At 42.5% G+C, this 20,854-nt stretch overlaps 1 protein-coding gene across 7 annotated transcripts in view; it reads right to left on the bottom strand.

The window, feature by feature from the left end:
- The window catches only part of dennd4c (DENN/MADD domain containing 4C), a 209,926-nt gene that overhangs the window by 164,274 nt on the left and 24,798 nt on the right, over positions 1–20,854 (bottom strand). For 6 of the 7 annotated variants that reach the window (XM_078214260.1, XM_078214262.1, XM_078214259.1 and 3 more), the window contains exon 2: positions 967–1,277. The exons of the other annotated variant lie outside the window; for it this stretch is intronic. In XM_078214260.1, coding sequence (XP_078070386.1) covers positions 967–1,265 — 299 coding nt within the window. In that variant the 5' untranslated portion in view covers positions 1,266–1,277. The remainder of the gene's footprint in view (positions 1–966; positions 1,278–20,854) is intronic. 7 annotated transcript variants of the gene reach the window in all.

The following is a 20,854-nucleotide window of genomic DNA, read 5'->3' as shown; positions in this document are numbered from 1 at the left end:
GCTAATGTCCTCCATGTCAGGCAACATCCTGGTAAATCTTTTCTGTACCCTCTCCAAAGCCTCCACATCTTTCTGGTAGTGGGGCGACCAGAATTGAACACTATATTCCAAATGCGACCTAACTAAGGTTCTATAAAGCTGCAACATGACTTGCCAATTTTTAAACTCAATGCCCTGGCGAATGAAGGCAAGCATGCCGTATGCCTTCTTGACTACCTTCTCCACCTGCATTGCCACTTTCAGTGACCTGTGTACCTGTACTCCTAGATCCCTCTGCCTATCAATAGTCTTAAGAGTTCTGCTATTTACTGTATATTTCCTATCTGTATTAGACCTTCCAAAATACATTACCTCACATTTGTCCAGATTCAACTCCATCTGCTAACTCTCCACCCAAGTCTCCAACCGATCTATATCCTGCTGTATCCTCTGATGGTCCTCATCACTATCCGCAAATCCACCAACCTTTGTGTCACCTGCAAACTTACTAATCAAACCAGTTACATTTTCCTCCAAATCATTTATATATATATTGCAAACAGCAAAGGTCCCAGCACTGATCCCTGAGGAACGCCACTTGTCACATCCCTCCATTCAGAAATTCACCCTTCCACTGCTACCCTCTGTCTTCTGTGACCGAGCCAGTTCTGCATCCATCTTGCCAGTTCACCTCTGATCCCATGTGACTTCACCTTCTGCACCAGTCTGCCATGAGGGACTTTGCCAAAGGCCTTACTGAAGTCCATGTAGATAACATCCACTGCCCTACCCTCATCAATCATCTTCATCACTTCCTCAAAAAACTCGATCAAGTTAGTGAGACACGACCACCTCTTCACAAAACCACTTGTCCGCCAATAACTACATAGTTGCAGTCTAAAGTAATTATATTGGAGTCAAATGTTATTTCCTTATCCCTGCACCACCTCTCAGCAGAAGATGATTTGCAAATATAAAATAACTTACCCAATATCAATGAGAGGTGGTTTCTCCCGCCCTCTTTTGTAGCAAAGATGCATTTCTGGACTTTTCAAGCTTCCAAAATTCAAGTTTGCCTGAAGTCCTGTAGGGGTGTTCTCAATGCAAGTGTAACCTTCAGGAACATTTTCTCCAGCTGATTTGATTATCACAGCAAGATCTGTTATTGGTGCTTTTGGTCCTGCTGACTTAGTCTCTGAGATTTCTTGCTCCAACGGTGTAGATGTGTCAGTTAGTCCTGCAACTACAAAGTAGTCACTAACTCTTGGGCCTTTATCTTCAATCATGGCTACGTGTTCCTTAAGAGCAATGAGAGAATAAAAGTAGAAATTTAGCACTTCGCCAAAAGTACATAACGCACAAGGCACAGATTTATATAAATTCAGGTGAATAAAAGTAGAAATTTAGCACTTCGCCAAAAGTACATAACGCACAAGGCACAGATTTATATAAATTCAGGTGAATTTGGTGACACTTTAACTTGTTTTCAGTGCAATCAATGTTTGTTGTATTCAGCTATGAAGTCATGTCATTAATTACCAAAAGTTATACTGAATGATAAATAGATTAATAAGGAAGGAAAAAATTGAGTACAAGAGATGGATAGCCAGAAATATAAAGATCGGTACCAAGAGTTTCTACAGATATTTAAAGAGTTAACAAAGTGAGCATTGGTCCTACAGAAAGTGCGTCTGGGGAACTGAGAATGGAAACTAGGGAATTGAACAGGTACTTTGCATTTGTCTTCACTACAGAGGATACAAGTAATATTCCAGAAACAGCTGTAAATCTGGAAATGGAAGGGAGGGAGGAAAATTCCTGTCACCAGGGAAGTGGTATGAGCAAATTATTGGGGTGGCAGACCGACAAATCCTCAGTCCAGAAGTACTTCATCCTAGGGTCTTGAAAGAAGTAGCTAGGAGATAGTTGACATATTGCTTATAGAACCATAGAAAATTACAGCTCAGAAACAGGCCTTTAGGCCCTTCTCGTCTGTGCCGAACCATTTTTTGCCTAGTCCCACTGACCTGCACTTGGACCATATCCCTCCACACCCCTCTCATCCATGAACCCGTCCAAGTTTTTCTTAAAATGTTAAAAATGACCCTGCATTTACCACTTTATCCGACAGCTCATTCCATACTCCCACCACTCTCTGCGTGATGAAGTCCCCCCTAATATTCCCTTTAAACTTTTCTCCTTTCACCCTTAACCCATCCCTCTGGTGTTTTTCTCCCCTAGCCTCAGCGAAAAAAGCCTGCTTGCATTCACTCTATCTATACCCATCAAAATCTTATACACCTCTATCAAATCTCCCCTCAATCTTCTACGCTCCAGGGAATAAAGTCCCAACCTATTCAATCTCTCTCTGTAACTCAGCTTCTCAAGTCCCGGCAACATCCTTGTGAACCTTCTCTGCACTCTTTCAACCTTATTTACATCCTTCCTGTAACTAGGTGACCAAAACTGTACACAATACTCCAAATTCGGCCTCACCAATGCCTTATATAACCTTACCATGACACTCCAACTTTTATACTCGATACTCCGATTTATAAAGGCCAATGTACCAAAGGCACTCTTTACGACCCGATCCACCTGTGACGTCACTTTTAGGGAATTCTGTACCTGTATTCCCAGATCCCTCTGTTCAACTGCACTCTTCAGAGTCCTACCATTTACCTTGTACGTTCTACTTTGGTTTGTCCTTCCAAAGTGCAATATCTCATACTTGTCTGCGTTAAATTCCATTTGCCATTTTTGAGCTCATTTTTCTAGTTGGTCCAAATCCCTTTGCAAGCTTTGAAAACCTTCCTCACTGTCCACTACACCTCCAATCTTTGTATCATCAGCAAATTTGCTGATCCAATTTACCACATTATCATCCAGATCATTGATATAGATGACAAACAACAATGGACCCAACACCGATCCCTGCGGCACACCACTAGTCACAGGCCTCCACTCAGAGAAGCAATCCTCCCAACCACTCTCTGGCTTCTTCCATTGATGTGGCGATGCCGGCGTTGGACTGGGGTAAGCACAGTAAGAAGTCTCACAACACCAGGTTAAAGTCCAACAGGTTTATTTGGTAGCAAATACCATAAGCTTTTGGAGCAATGCTCCTTCGTCAGATGGAGTGGTCTCTGTTCTCAAACAGGGCACAGACACAGAAATCAAATTACAGAATACTGATTAGAATGCAAATCTCTACAGCCAGCCAGGTCTTAAATGCACAGACAATGTGGGTGGAGGGAGCATTCAACACAGGTTAAAGAGATGTGTATTGTCTCCAGACAGTACAGCTTGTGAAATTGTGCAAGTCCAGGAATCAAGCTGTGGGGGTTACTGATAATGTGACATAAATCCAACATCCTGGTTTAGACCGTCCTCATGTGTGCGGAACTTGGCTATCAGTTTCTGCTCAGTGACTCTGCGCTGTCGTGTGTCGTGAAGGCCGCCTTGGAGAACGCTTACCTGAAGATCCAAGGCTGAATGCCCGTGACTGCTGAAGTGTGGGGGAGCACTTCAGCAGTCACGGGCATTCAGCCTTGGATCTTCAGGTAAGCGTTCTCCAAGGCGGCCTTCACGACACACGACAGCGCAGAGTCACTGAGCAGAAACTGATAGCCAAGTTTCGCACACATGAGGACGGTCTAAACCGGGATGTTGGATTTATGTCACATTATCAGTAACCCCCACAGCTTGATTCCTGGACTTGCACAATTTCACAAGCTGTACTGTCTGGAGACAATACACATCTCTTTAACCTGTGTTGAATGCTCCCTCCACCCACATTGTCTGTGCATTTAAGACCTGGCTGGCTGTAGAGATTTGCATTCTAATCAGTATTCTGTAATTTGATTTCTGTGTCTGTGCCCTGTTTGAGAACAGAGACCACTCCATCTGACGAAGGAGCATTGCTCCGAAAGCTTATGGTATTTGCTACCAAATAAACCTGTTGGACTTTAACCTGGTGTTGTGAGACTTCTTACTGTTCTTCCATTGAGCCAGTGTCTAATCTAATTTACTACCTCCCCATGTATACCTAGCGACTGAACCTTCCTAACTAACCTCCCATGAGGGACCTTGTCAAAGGCCTTGCTGAAATCCAGGTAGACAACATCTACTGCCTTCCCTTCATCCACTTTCCTGGTAACCTCCTCGAAAAACTCTAATAGATTGGTCAAACATGACCTACCACGCACAAAGCCATGTTGACTCTCCCTAATAAAAGTCCCTGTCTATTCAAATATTTGTAGATCCTATCCCTTGTCACACCTTCCAATAACTTGCCCACCACTGACGTCAAACTTACTGGCCTATAATTTCCCGGATTTCTTTTGGAACCTTTTTTAAACAACGGAACAACATGAGCCACCCTCCAATCATCCCGCACCTCCCCCGTGAATACTGACATTTTAAATATGTCTGCCAGGGCCCCTGCAAGTTCAACACTAGCTTCCCTCAAGGTCCGTGGGAATACCCTGTCCGGTCCTGGGGATTTATCCACTCTGATTTGCCTCAAGACAGCGAGCACCTCCTCCCCTTTAATCTGTAACGGTTCCATGACCTCCCTACCTGTTTGTCCTATTTCCGTAGACTCCATGCCCGTTTCCTCAGTAAACACGGATGCAAAAAAAACATTTAGTATCTCCCCCATCTCTTTTGGTTCCATACACAGTCTACCACTCTGGTCTTCAAGAGGACCAATTTTATCCCTCACTATCCTTTTGCTCCTAACATACCTATAGAAGCTCTTTGGATTTTCCTTCACTCTGTCTGCCAAAGCAACCTCATGTCTACTTTTAGCCCTCCTGATCTCCCTCTTAAGTAGCTTCTTGCACTTTTTATACTCCTCGAGCATCTGATCTGTTCCTTGCTGCCTGTACATTTCATACAACTCTCTCTTCCTCTTAATCAGTGTTACAATCTCCCTCGAGAACCAAGGTTCCTTATTCCTATTTAGTTTGCCTTTAATCCTGACAGGAACATACAAACTCTGCACTCTCAAAATTTCTCCTTTGAGGCTTCCCACTTTCCATTTACATCCTTACCAGAGAACAGCCTGTGCCAATCCACACTTCCCAGATCCCTTCTCATTTCATCAAATTTAGCCTTTTTCCAGTTCAGAACTTCAACCCGAGGACCAGATCTATCCTTGTCCACGATCAGGTTGAAACTAATGGCATTATGATCACTGGATCCAAAGTGTTCCCTCACACTCACATCCATCACCTGCCCTAACTCATTTCCCAATAGGAGATCCAATATCGCATCCTCTCTAGTTGGCACCTCTATATACTGATGTAGAAAATTCTCCTGAACACATTTTACAAACTCTACCCCGTCTAAACCTTTAACAGTATGCGAGTCCCAATCTATATGTGGAAAATTAAAATCTCCTACTATCACAACTTTGTGTTTCTTGCAGTTGTCAACTATCTCTCCGCTGATTTGTTCCTCCAATTCTCGCTGACTATTGGGTGGTCTATAATACAACCCCATTAATGTGGTCATACCTTTCTTGTTTCTCAGCTCCACCCAAAGGACCTCTGTAGACAAGCTCCCTAATCTATCCTGCCTGAGTACCACTGTAACATTTTCCCTGACCAACAATGCCACCCCCCCCACCTTTTATCCCTCTGCCTCTATCCCGCCTGAAACATTGGAACCCTGGAACATTGAGCTGCCAGTCCTGCCCCTCCTGTAGCCAAGTTTCACTAATGGCTATAATGTCATATTTCCACGTGTCTATCCACGCCTTCAGCTCATCTGCCTTCCCCACAATACTCCTGGCATTGAAATAGACACACCTCAAAAGATTATTTCCACCACACTCTACCCTTCCATTTGTGATTTTGCTTGAACTAACCTGTCTTTTTACCCCTGCTCCACTATCTGCTCTGGCACCCATCCCCCTGCAAATCTAGTTTAAACGCTCCCCAATAACACTAGCAAACCTCCCTGCAAGTATATTGGTCCCCTTGTAGTTTAGGTGTAACCCGTCTCTCTTGTACAGGTCCTACCTGCCCCAGAAGAGGTCCCAATGATCCAAGAATTGGAAACCCTGCCCCCTGCACCAGTTCCTCAGCCACGTGTTCATCCGCCCAAGCATCCTACTCCTGCCCTCACTGGCATGTGGCTCAGGTAGCAATCCTGAGATTACTACCCTCGGGGTCCTGCTTCTTAACTTCCTTCCAAGCTCTTTGTACTCACTCTTTAGGACCTCCTCACTCTTCCTTCCCACGTCATTGGTACCGATGTGTACCACGACATCTGGCTGATCACCTTCCCACTTTAGAACGCTGTGCACGCGATCAGAGACATCGCTGACCTTGGCACCTGGGAGGCCACAAACCTTGCGGGAGTCTCTGTCCCGACCACAGAACCTCCTGTTCGTACCTCTGACCATCGAGTCCCCTATCACTACTGCTCTCCTCTTCTTCATCCCACCCTTTTGCGCTGTAGAACTAGACTCAGTATCAGAGTTCCGGCTGTCGCAGCTTGTCCCAGGTAAAGCATCTCCCACAACAGTATCCAATTCAGTATACCTGTTGTGGAGGGGTATGGCCACAGGGGAACCCTGCTCTGCCTGTCCTTTCACACTGCCATTTCCTCTCCTTACAGTAACCCAATTTCCTGTGCTCTGCTGCTTAGGTGTAACTATCTCCCTAAAGCTACTGTCTATATACTTCTCATTCTCCCGAATTAGATGGAGGTCATCAAGCTCCTTCTCCAGTTCCCTAACACACTTTGCTAGCAGCTGCAGCTGAATGCATCTTTTGCAGGTGCTGTCGTCAGGGATACCGGAGGTCTCCCTGATCTCCCACATCCTGCAAGAGGAGCATTCCAACATCTTGCCTGGCATTTTTTTTTAGTCTGGGGAAAAACAAGAATAAACTTTCTGGGAAAGAAAAAGCCTAGTCTCACCTCTGCCTGTTCTCGCCGAAGCCCGTTTTGAGCCAAAGCCCTTCAGCTCTCACTCTGCCCCCTGTTCACTCTGCTGCCCGCTAATGACGCTGCCCGCTCAAAGGTGCGGCCTACTTTTAAACCCTCCAAAACCTTCCCAGGCTGCTGCTGGGCATACTTCCTGTTTGAAACAAAACCTCCGATTTTTTTCACTAATTTAACTGAAAAATAAATAAATAAAATGCACAAACAAGCTCCCTTACCCTCAGCCTGCTCCTGTGGAACAATGAGGCTGAAACCTCCAAGGTAAGCACTTTTAAACCCTCCAAAACCTTCCCAGGCTGCTGCTGGGCCTACTTCCTGTTTTGAAAAAAAAACCTCCGATTTTTTTCACTAATTTAACTGAAAAATAAATAAATAAATAAAATGCCATGACTAGTATAATTATAATTTTGCAAAATTGCCTAGACTCAGAAAAGCTCCCACTAGACTGGAAAATAGCAAATGTCCAAAAAAGGGAGGATGACAGAATGCAAAAAGCATCAGACCAGTTAGCTAAACATAGAGAAAATATTAGAAGCTAATATTAAAGATGCCACAGCAGCGCATTTGGATAAAGTTCAAGGAAATCAGGTTGAATAAACTTGGTTTTGTGGAAGGGAAATGATGTTTTATCAACTTTTGGAGTTTTTTGAAGGAGTCACATGTGCTATGGATAAAGGGAAACCAGTGGATATACTCTACATAGACTTCCAGAAGGTGCCACGAAGACTATTGCAGAAAATAAAAGCTCAAGTTATAGGGGGTAAGATATTGGCATGGATAGATGATTGGCTAGCTAACAGGAAACAACAGCAGGTGTAAATGGATCCGTTCTGGTTGGCAGGATGTGGTAAGTGGAGTGCTGGGGCCACAACTTTAAAATTTATACAATGGACTTGGATGAAGGGATCAAAGGTATAGTTGCTGAATTTTCTGACAACACAAAGATAGGTAGGAATTTAAACTGTGAAGAGAGTACTCGGCTACCAAGTGATATAGATATGTTAAATGTGTGGGCAAAGATCTGTCAAATAGAGTATAAAAAGTGAGAAACAGCAAAATGGTCTGTTTTGACTGCAAACATTTTTTAAAAGCACATTAGCTAAATGGACAGAGATTGCAGAGCTGAGATGCAGTGGAATTTGGGTCTCCTAGTGCTCGAATCATAAAAGGTTATTATGTAGTTACAAAGTAATTAGGAAAGCTAATGTTTTTATTGCAAGGGGAATAGAATCCACAAGTAGGAAGACGGTACCTAAGAAAAACCAAGCAGCGTGCCTTAATGACTATCGGCTGGTGACTCTGACATCCATCATTATGAAGTGTTTCGAAAGGCTAGTCATGGCATGAATCAATTTCAGCCTCCTGGACTACCTGGGTCCACTACAGTTTGCCTATCACCGCAACAAGTCCACAGCAGACACCATCTCCCTGACCATGCACTCAACCCTGGAACACATAACAAGGACACCTGTGTCAGACTCCTATTTATTGACTACATCTCAGCCTTCAACACCATTATTCCCACGAAACGCATCTCCAAACTCCACGACCTGGGCCTCGGCACCTCCTCTGCGACTAGATCCTGAACTTGCTAACTCTCAGACCGCAGTCAGTAAGGATAGGCAACAACACCTCCTCCACGATCATCCTCAACACCAGTGCACCACAAGGCTGTGTTCTCAGCACCCTACTACACTCCTTATACACCTTTGACTGTGTGGCCAAATTCCCCACCAATTTGATTTTCAAGTTTGCTGACGACACCACCGTAATGGGTCGGGTCTCAAACAATGACGAGACAGAGTACGGGAATGAGATAGAGAATCTGGTGAACTTGTGTGGCAACAATAATCTCTCCCTCAATGTCAACAAAACAAAGGAGGTCGTCATCGACTTCAGGAAGCGTAAAGGAGAACATGCCCCTGTCTATGTCAACGGGGACAAAGTAGAAAGGGTCAAGAGCTTCAAGTTTTTAAGATGTCCAGATCACCAACAACCTGTCCTGGTCCTCCATGCCGATACAATAGTTAAGGTGGCCCACCAGCATCTCTACTTTCTCGGAGGACAAAGGAAATTTGGCACGTCAGCTACGACTCTCACCAACTTTTACAGATGCACCACAGAAAGCATTCTTTCTGGTTGTATCACAGCTTGGTATGGCTCCTGCTCTGCCCAAGACTGCAAGGAATTACAAAAGGTCATGAATGTAGCCCAATCCAATACACAAACCAACCTTCCATCCATTGAGTTTGTCTACACTTCCCGCTGCCTCGGCAAAGCAGCCAGCATAATTAAGGACCCCACACACACCAGACATTCTCTCTTCCACCTTCTTCCTTTGGGAAAAGGTTACAAAAGTCCGAGGTCACGTACCAACCAACTCAAGAATAGCTTCGTCCCTCTGCTGTCAGACTTTTGAATGGACTTATCTTGCATTAAGTTGATCTTTCTCTACACCCTAGCTATGACTGTAACACTACATTCTGCACTCTCTCATTTCCTTCTCTATGAATGGTACGTTTTGTCTATATAGCGCACAAGAAACAATACTTTTCGTATGTTAATATATGTGACAATAATAAATCAAATCAAAATCAAAGGTTATGCTTCAGGTGTACAGAGCACTAGTGAGACCGCATCTGGAGTGGTATATAAAGTATTAGTCACCTAAAGGAAAGATGTTAATACATTGGAAGCAGCTCGGCGATTTAGGAGAAGAATACCTGGAATGAGTGGGTTGTATGAAGAAAGGTTGCACAGGTTAGGCCTGCATTTATTATAGAGTACAAACTGACTGTGTTCACAAAGATATTTTGATTGTTCTTGAGAAGACTCAAACAATTCTTTGATATTATTTTACCTTACCTTCCCCATCCTTGTAAATCTCATTAAGATCCTGAAGGCTCTTGGCAGAGTTGATGTGGTGGGGGGGAATGTTTTGTCTTGTGGGACAATCTAGAACTATGGGACTCTGTTTAAAAATAAAGGATTGCTCATTTAAGACAGATGAGGAAACATTTTCTGAGGTTGTGAGTGATATGAACTCTTTCTCAACAGGCGGTGGAAGCAGACTCTTTGAATGTTTTTAAGGCAGAACTAGATAGATTCTTGATTCAAAGGTTATTTGGAATAGGCAGGAATGTGGGGTTGAGGTTACAATCAGTTCAGCCATTATCTTATTGAATGGCAGAGCAGACTCAAAGGGGTGAGTGGTCTACTCCTGGTCCTAATTTGTCTGTTTGAATGTTTACAAGCTACAGACCTGTACACTGACACTTCCAAGGTATAGCAATCCCAAGTGGTAACCACAGGCTGTGCCCCCTTCCCTAGCCATTAACTGTAGCATCCAGATTGCTGGTCCAGCTCAAAGATCAGCAAAAGAGCGAAGATCTGTTTAGTTCAAAGTAACTTCATCTGGGAGCAAAAAACATAAAAATATTGGTAGTGCTATCAGTAAACTGAATTACTATCCAGATATTTCCTGTGTAAGCAAGATAAAGTGGATGTCCGGCAAATAAAAGGTAATAACAAGGTTTGCAAGGATGGGAAGGAAGTGTTTGAATCATCAAGGACAATTAAAAGATCTTCCTGAATAGAATAGTCTTTCAAATTGTAGTTGGAGGTCAGCTTGGGTGAAGAGATTGGAATATACAAACCCCCAAATACTCTCCCTCCTGAAAATTGTGAACAGCTTCACTGAAATTTAACCTTTTTAAGCTGAGTTGTTCCAGAACTGACCCAGTAAGGGGGTGCAAGGCTGACATTAATCCCATGTAAATTTACTCCCAAGTAAAAACTGGGCCTCATCAAGCCAAAAGGAACCTCCACGCTTTCCACGTTAGTAGAATGTCTCGTTTAACTGCCATGTTCAAAGGCTCTTCTAAGGTCTTCATCTACTATTACACCTGATTGTACACAGGAGATCTTACATCAGTAGAAATAATGGCCCTGGCTACTCAAGAGATTGAGTGAATTGAGCCAATTTGATCTGATAATAGCTAATCCAGATCCCCTAAAACTCTCATTAAAAGCACAGTATATCTGTAGGGTCTGGCCCCAACATTGTTTCCTTTGTTCATACTACTTCTTACATTCAGCATTCAAGATCAAAAATCTGCGTGTCTAATTTGACCAAACTAACCTTCTCGCCCGAGATCCTATCCATCACCAAGTTTGCCTTCTTTCACTTTTGTAGCATTGCATGTCTCTGGACCTCCCTCAGCTCAACTGCTAAAGAAACCAAAATCCATGCCTTGGTTCTGAACTTGACAATTATAATACTCTACTGACTGGTTTCCTACCTTGCATGCTCATCCAAAACACTGCAGTCTGGTTCCTAACTCACACCAAAACCAAGTCACATCTCTCTCTTGCACTCTGACTATTGTATTGGCTCCTGCTCTGGCAATTTACAAAAATGACATCCTGGTTTTAAATCTCTTCATGGCTTCAACAAACCTAACTGATAGTCTCCTCCAGCCTTGCTTCCCTCAGATTGTGCATCTGTAACATTCCTCATTTCACCATTGGCAGTCAGGTCTTTAACTACCTCAGTCCAACAGTCAGAACTTCCTCCCTAAAGATGCTCTCCAAAACCCAACGCCAAGCAAGCTTTTTTTTTCCACCTGTCCTGTTTCCCTTATGTAGCTCAAATAAGGGTTGATAGCACTCCAGTAAAACACCTTAGTACATTTTCCTATGTTAAAGGTGCTACAAAAAATGCAAATTTTTTCTAATTATTTAGGCACTGCTGGGGAATAGGGAATTCATAGAATCACAAAGTTAATGGTGCAGGAAGAGGTCACTAGGCCCAACATGCCTGTGCCACCCAACCTAATCCCACTTTCCAGCATTTGGTCCATAATCCTGCAGGTTACAGCATTGTAGGTGCATATCCAGACACCTTTTAAATGAGTTGAGGGTTCTTGCTAACCTTTCAGGCTGAGAGTTCCAGACCTCCACACCCACTGAGTGAAGGAAAATCCTCACCTCCCCTCTAGTCTTTTTAGAAATCACTAAGTTTATGCCCACTAGTCACTGACTCCGCACTACAGTAAATAGGTCTTTCCCATCCACTCTGTCCAGGCCCCTTAATGTTGTACATCTCAATCTAGTCTTCCTTCAGCCTCGTCAGTTCTGGAGAGAACCACCCCAGCCTATCCAATATTTCCTCATAGCTGCAGTCCTCATAAATCTCCTCTGTTCCCTCTCTCATGCAATTGCAGCCTTTCTGAAATGAGGCGACCAAAACTGTACACAGTACAAGCCCTGGCCCAACTAATGTTTTGGATAGTTCCAGCATAACCTCCCTGTTCTTGTATTCTATGCCTCAGCTAATCAAGGAAAGGATTCCATATGCCTTCTTCAACCTGTCCTCCTGCCTTTATGAATCTGTGGACTTTCACTCCAAGATCCTTCACTTCCTCTATACCTCAGCATGCTCCCATTGTGTTTTCCTTTGCCTTGTTGACCTCCCCAAATGCACCACCTCTCACTTCACCACACTGAATTCTATTTGCCACTTCTTTGCCGACCTGGCCAGTCCATTGATATCTTGCTGCAGTCCACAACAATCTTCCTTGCTATCTATCATACAATTTTTGATCAAACGTATTGATCATTTCCCCTACATTTATGACCAAATCATTAACATATACCACAAAAAGCAGGGAACGCAGTACGAAACCCGACAGAACCCCAACAGAAACAGCCTTCCAGTCACAAAAATATCCATCAACAATTACCCTTGGTTTCATGCCACTGAACCAATTTTGCATCCCGCCAGAATAGATCCTATGGGGTTTTATTCGATAACCACTCTGCCATGTAGGTCTTTGTCAAAGACCTTGCTAAAATCCATGAAGACCACATCAACTACACGACCCTCATCAATCCACCTTTACTTACTCAAAAAAATTAAAAGTCTGTCACTACCCTCCTTGAACAAATCCACATTGACAGTCCTTGATTAACCCATGCCTGAAGGGCAGTTTATCCTGCTCCTCAGAATTGATTCCAATAATTTGCCCACTACCCAGGTCAGGCTGACTGACCCTGCAAATTATTTGGTCTATCCCTTGGTCCTTTTTTATACAAAGGTACAATGTCAGCAAACCTCGAATACCTTACCTGCATTCACTGAGGATTGGAAAATGATAGTTACACCTACCACAATTTCCTCCCTGGCTTCTTTTAACACCCTGGGGTACATTGGGAGCCCAAAAGGTTCACAAAACTAATCCCTGGGACGGCCGGATTGTTTTATGAGGAGAGATAGAGGAAACTGGGCCTGTATTCTCTGGAGTTGCAAAGAATGAGAGGCAATCACATTGAAACTTAGATAATTCTTACAAGGCGTGACAGGATAGATGTAGATAGGATGTTTTCACCGGCTGGTGCATTTAGAATCAGGGGACATGAGTCTACTTAAAATCAATATAAGGAGGAATTTCCTTGCTTAGTGCATGGTGAATCATTGGATTTCTGTGTCTCAGAGGCTGTGGAAGCTCAGTCTCTAAGCATATTTAAAGACAGAAATTGATAGACCATATGTGAGATAAACGATTTAAGTAGATGATCAGCCATTATAGGTTGAATGGCAGAGCAGGCACAATAAGCTGAATGGCCTGTTACTGCTTATATTTCCCATGTTCCTCCAGCCCAGTTTAGAATTATGCTTCCAAGCATTATATATTTCAAGTCATTGCCCCAAAATAAGTCCAAAGTAAAAAATAAGCCATGTGGAACGCAAGTCAGTGGAGGCATAACGGATCTCATCTACTTGGACCCGAAGTGATAACTTGCAGACATTTCAGAGGTAATCGCACCAAAACACAAAATTCAAAGAGGCTTGATAGGGTAAATGCTGAGGAGTTTCCCTCAGTGGGAAGTCTAGAATTTATTCTGAGTGAGCGCCTGAGAGGTCAGTTGTTTTAGCAATGGAGCAGAGAAATAAATTTCTTCACTCAAAGGCTTCTAAACTTTTAGAACACTACCATAGGCAGCCAATGGTTGCTCAGGCCATTGAGTACAGTTTTGGTTACTGAGGGAATCAGGAACATGGAAAGAGTGTGGGAAGGTGTAGCCGGATGACACCGAATGAATCAGATTCAAGGGCCTGAATGGCTCCCTCCAGCTCATATTTTACGCTTTCTTAACCATTTCTCAAAAACGCCACCTAACTTGCTCACAGCATTTTCTGTTTTTAATGCCAACAAGTGGTTCAGGTCTGGAATTCACTACCTGGAGGTGTGGTGGCGGCAGGTTCAATCAAGGCATTGGGTGATTATTTGAATAGAAACAATGTGCCAGGGTACATGGAAAAAGACAGGAGAATGGAATTAAGTCATAATGCTCATTGAGAGATCCAAGGCAGGCACAATGGACTGAACGGCCTCCTTGTGCATGGCTACAAATCTAAATTCAAGTCCCTCACCTCACTCAGTGATATAATACACATAGGGCACTGAGACAATGGTCACCTTAAGCCCGACATCAGTTTACTTACAAATGTAAGTTATGCAAATTATCCTCTATACTGTGCTAAGCTAATTATTTTGAGAGCTGGGTTGCCTAATGAGGAAAGGTTAAACAGGTTGGGACTCGATTCATTGGAATTTATAACAATGAGAGGTGATCTCATTGAAACATAAGGTTCTTAAGGGGCTTCACAGGGTAAATGCTGAGAGGATGTTTCCCCGCATGGGAGATCTCAGACCAGAGCGCATGGTCTCAGAATGAAGGGGCACAATTTAAGGCTGAGACAAAGAGGAATTTCTCCTCTTAGATCACTGTATGTCTTTGGAACTCCTTGCCACAGATCTGTGGGGTTGGAGTCCTTGTGTATATCTGGGGCTGAGATAGATAGATCCTTGATAGTAAGGGAATCAAGAGTTATGGGGAAAGGGCAGGAAAGTAGATGTGAGGGATGTCCAATCAGCCATGATCCTATTGATTGGCGATGTAGGCTCGAGGAGTCGAGCAGTCTGCTCCTGTTCCTTTTTCTTATGGACAGCCATTAAGTGACAAAAACTGGGTAAATATTTAAAGTCACGGGAAATGCTGCATTCATGCTGAAAGTTTGCCACTTCCTGTTTCAATGGAAGCCTTCATACCACAATCTTGCACTGCATATGCTTTATCTGGGGAATCTATGCCATTTCTATTCTAATAATGAAAAACTGTTAATCCAAAACAACACTCGCTTCTCTGAGCAAACAGCAGCAAAAAAAAGGATCTGTTTTTATATTTTGTTCAGTTTTACACTTGGGACAGTTCAGAGTTTCATAACAAAGAATTGAACTGGAAATAGTTTAAAATATATGAGTCCTGAACTGACAGGAATCCTATTAAAACTCAGCATAAAACAAGACGCATCATCGTGTAGTCAATTTAGATTTAGTATTTGAAATTGTAACACCCCCACAAGGGATGCAACAGTGTCTAGCATTCATTTCATATTGTTATTTCAAGTTATAAGATTAAAGTCAGCATTCCTGCAAAGACATGAATCATCTCATCAGGTTACAAAGGAACAATACACTTGATTAACCCATGATAAATGCTTCTGCAACTGAAACATCCAGTAAAATTAGGCCACTTATTGATTTGTGGCAGTAAAAGCTTAAAATTTCTGCAATAATGAAAATTCGATTCTTAATTCCCCAAAGGTGAATAGCAAATTACTTTGAAAAATGGCGACAGGGTAGCATTTTTAGAAATTCAAAAATACACAACCGCAATTAAATCTCCAAACCAGAGGATACAACTTGCCAAGCATAAAACTTACAAATTATGCTTCTGAAGTATAAAATTCTGATGGGGGGGTGGGGGGTTGAGATTTACACTGGAGATTGAGACACATTATACCATTTTTGCCACGATACAAGCTTGATATTCCACCCACAATTTGTTGAATGCATTTGCGGGTACAGTGCAGTACAGCTGGCCCAGGAAGTCTTTGGTTCAAAAACTGATTAGCAATCATGTGCAGGGACACAGGCTTTTTACCTCTTCCATGATTCAAACTTGCAGGAGGTTAATTCTAAACACTGTTTGCTACTCTGGCTACATCGGCTAACTCATCTAGACCAGCTCACTCAACTAAGACTAAAACTTGACACTTTGCTGGACCTCATAACTCAACGGCTATTGTCTCAACCAGTTAACAACTTCAGTTACAGGACAAATTATACTTCATATTACTACAAATCAAACTCTGCAGTCTCATTGTATTTCCACATACATAAAAAAGGACAGATGTTGGAGTTAGCCAATAGCTCGAGTGAATACTTTCTATACACTGCTGTTCAGGGAACTCGATGGATTTGCAACTTGTAATATTCAAGTCTTTCAACATTAATAACATCATTGAATTGAATCACAATGCACCTACTTAGATCACAATGCCAATATCGAACTAAAACACAAGTAGAAACTGTTTTCCTCTAGCAATTTTACTGAGTTTAGACACTTGCTAGAATGATGTATATTTTGCTTGAACCAAACCAGATACCTCCTTTTTGTAATGAGGTCATGCTGATTTGCCAACTGATCTAGTATCAAAGTGTTGCTAATCGCTATGTTCCTCTGTTTAAATGTATTCAGCACAAATCCTGAAGTCATTATTTGTGCTGGATTTGTTCGTTTATGGATGAAGCCAAGCAATTGCTACAACACGAGATTTAATTTAACTATCGTCTGTGCAATTGTTTCCAATACTACACAAATGCACATTGTTTTCAACTGTCAATACCCAAACTTATTTTTAAAAGGCAGAAGTCAACACCCAAGGCCAATCAAATGATCTACTTAAAATGAATAAATTTGCAGCCAGCAAGCTGTGATCGTCAGACAACAAAATGCAAAGTTAGTTTTCAAAAAGATGGCACTGTGACTAGCATCCTCACAGCACCAGGTACCTGGGTTCCATGCATGTTCTCCCAGTGTCTGCGTGGGTGCTCTATTTTCTTCCCACAGTCCAAAAACGTGTCGGTTAGATGGATTAGCCATGGGTTCCTATCAGCTTAGAATTTTGAAAAAATAGTAGGCCACTTACTTCCCCCACTTTGCGATCCAAGCCAGATTTAAGATATTTGTGCAGTTTTTTAAAAATATCAATTTGCCAGCATTTCATTTAAAAACCAACATTTAACAGCTACACATTTCAGTGGCTTTGGCTTCAACAAGTACTAAATTAATATTGCCATGGAAATCCCAACATTATAGGAGCAATATTTCAAAGGATACAGCCACACAAATACAAACAATTGCATTTTGCATGCATGAAGCGATCTTTCCATCACTACTCACATCCATACAGCACCTTACCTTTAACATAGCAACATGACCCAAGGTACATTATAGGAATCTTTACAAGCAGTGTAGAGTTGGAAGACGTTAGTGCAACCATTGTCCAGGAAGGTGGTGATGGAGGGTGATATAAACACAAAAAGTAATAGCAATATTTAATATCAGCAAGAAGTGAATGTATTACTCCCATAATGGCCCAGTTAGTAAATGCAAAATCCATGCCCAATCTACACTGGAAAAGAAGTTGCTGAATTGGTTCTTCAATAATGTAACCAGAAAACTTGCATTGAAGAGTTTTGCAAAGCAGTTTCTCAGCAACGTTAAAGCCAATGTGCATCAACATTCTCATTTTGCTTTTACACTTTGGTAGACATTTAACAGCAACAATGCGTCAATTGGGAATCTACACCAGTGGTGCGATGGAAAGGCAATTGGCCAAGCTTTTTTCTACATTTCTCATTTACTACATTGTCTACTCTGTGGCAAAGTTCAAATATAAATAGGCTGAAATAAAATCAAATTCTGAGGAGTGTACTAAATTAAGTGAACATAACCATGGATTTCAAGGTCTCCTTGCTCAAAGATAATTCATACCAATTTTTTCTCTATATTATAACCAGCAGCTCTGCCAAAAGTGCATATTTATTCATGTCACAATTTAAATTGTTCTTGACTGTACTGTGATTCACTCCTCCCAACACAGTTTTGGGATCACATACAAGAAAATGCCATTTTGACAAAATAAACTAGCAGGACTTGAACTGCAGCTCAGCATGAATCACTACCTCGAGGAAAAGGTTTGAACATGGAAAACGTTTCAAAGTTCACAGCACTAGCCATGCCCCTGGCCAAGTTGTTCCAGTACAGCTACAACACTGTCATCGATCCAAAGTGAAACATTGCCCAGTTACATCCTGCTCACAAAAAGCAGGAGATAGACAATTCAGCCAACTATCACTCAATTAACATACTGCTGATCAACAGCACTGTCGAGCAGCACTTGCTCCCTGATGTTCAGTTTGGTTTCTGCCAGGGCCACTCAGCCCCAGACCTCTTTACAGATTTGGTCCAAACATGCACAAAAAAGTGGAATTCCAGAGTGTGGCATCAAGGAATCCTAGCAAAAGGGAATCTGGGGGAAAATTCTTCAGTGGTTCTAGTCATAACAAGCACAACTGAAGGTTGTTGTTGTTCTTGCTGTTGAACAAGCATCTGAGCACCAGAATATTGGTGCAGAGATTCGTCAGGGTAACCTTGCAAGCCCAACCATTTTCATTCCACAATCCATCCTCCAAAATATCAGAGAAATGCTCATTGATGAGTGCCATGTTGTCCTATTGGCAACTCATTAGATACTGAAGAAGTCTATGCACATTTACAGCAAGATGTGGACAACATTCAGGCTTGGGCTGACAAATGGCAAGATACCATCTGCATCAGACAAGTGTTGGGTAATAACCATCTCCAACGGCAGAGAATCTAAACATCTTCCCTTAACACTCAACTGCATTACCATGACTCAATCCTCCACTAACACTCCCTTAGGGGTTACCATTGACCAGAAATTCAACTGGATCAGCCACAAAGACAGTAGCACAATGGTTAGCGCTGCGGTCTCTCAGCGCCAGGGACCCGGGTTCAATTCTGGCCTCGAATCATGTAGTTTGCATGCTCTCCTCATGTCTGCGTGGGTTTCCGCCAGGTGCTCTGGTTTCCTCCCACATTTCAAAGATGTGGGCGTTAGGCTGATTCGCCATGCTAAATTGCCCGAGTGTAAGGGGGATTAGCAGAGTAAATGCGTGGGGTTGCGGAGATATGGCCTTGGTGGGATTGTCGTCGATGCAATCTCGATGAGCCGAATGGCCTCTTTCTGCACTGTAGGGTTTCTAAGAACAGGTTAAAGACTGGGAATTCTGTGGTGGGTAACTCACCTCCTGACTACTCAAAGCTTGTTACAATAATTACAAGGAAATCAGCAGTGTGACGGAATGCTCTCCACTTGCTTAGAAAGGTGCATCTCCAACATCCAATGAGATTGACATCATTCAGCACAAAGCAACCCACTTGATTAGCACCCATCCACCACCAACACACAGTGGCAGCAATATGCATCATGTACAAGATGCACTGCAACAATTCACTGAGGTTAATTTTCCAAACTGCCCACCATCCTTATTTTGATCCAAAAATATCAAGTCTGAGCCCAAGATTTGGGGAGTCTGAAGGGTTTCAAGTAAAACATCAAGAAATTTAGAAATAATTCAAAGTGATTCAACTGAAATGCTAAGAAAGTTAGAGACAATTCAGAGAATGGAACAAAATGACATTTAATATTTTAAATTTGTTTTAAACCTTACTCAGATCAGAGAAAATTGAGCAAATTGTTTTTTTTTGGGGGGGGTGCTGGTTTCAAGGTAGGAACTTCAACCATTTTCTGAACTTTTAATTTTTTAAAAACTCTTTGCAGTCTTGCAGCTCTTTTCCTCACTTCTTTAATATCTTTTCCACCTCTTCTATTCCAATTGCAGAAGCACAACAGGAAATGCATACTGGACGCAATCATTTAAATTACTAACAGATTTTCACCAAGTTGGAAGATGAATTGTTTTGCCAGTCAACCATGTAAACAATTCCCCTGAAGTGGATTTTGGAATACGACCTGCAGTGAAGCGAAAGGGAAATTTAAAAACTAAAAGTCAGGGTGGAGAAGCAGGAATCATGAACCAAAAGGTAGACTTCCACGAAACATGTAACAGGAAGCATACTCAATTCCAATCCAGTGTGCAGAAACATGTTAACAAAATAACTGTGAATAAACTGAAGGTCGATAAGTCCCCTGGGCCTGATGAAATATATCCTAGGATTCTTTGGGAGGCAAGGGATGAGTTTGCAGAGCCTTTGTGGCTTTGATCTTTGGGTCCTCGCTGACCACGGGGATGGTGCTCGAGGACTGGAGAATGGCGAATGTTGTTCCTCTGTTTAAGAAAGGGAATAGAAATGACCCTGGTAATTATAGACCGGTTAGTCTTACTTCGGTGGTTGGTAAATTGATGGAAAAGGTCCTTAGGGATGGGATTTACGACCATTTAGAAAGATGCGGATTAATCCGGGATAGTCAGCACGGATTTGTGAAGGGCAAGTCGTGCCTCACAAATTTGATTGAATTTTTTGAGGAGGTAACGAAGTGTGTTGATGAAGGTAGGGCAGTTGATGTCATATACGTGGATTTTAGTAAGGCGTTTGCTAAGGTCCCCCATGGTCGGCTTATGATGAAAGTGAGGAGGTGTGGGATAGAGGGAAAGTTGGCCGATTGGATAGGTAACTGGCTGTCTGATCGAAGACAGAGGGTGGTGGTGGATGGAAAATTTTTGGATTGGAGGCAGGTTGCTGGCGGAATGCCACAGGGATCAGTGCTTGGTCCTCTGCTCTTTGTGATTTTTATTAATGACTTAGAGGAGGGGGCTGAAGGGTGGATCAGTAAATTTGCTGATGACACCAAGATTGGTGGAGTAGTGGATGAGGTGGAGGGCTGTTGTAGGCTGCAAAGAGACAGAGATAGGATGCAAAGCTGGGCTGAAAAATGGCAAATGGAGTTTAACCCTGATAA

The sequence above is a fragment of the Mustelus asterias genome, chromosome 6 (assembly GCF_964213995.1).
Source record: "Mustelus asterias chromosome 6, sMusAst1.hap1.1, whole genome shotgun sequence".
Classification (NCBI taxonomy): Eukaryota; Metazoa; Chordata; class Chondrichthyes; order Carcharhiniformes; family Triakidae; genus Mustelus; species Mustelus asterias.
This window is presented reverse-complemented; position numbering and strand designations above follow the sequence as displayed.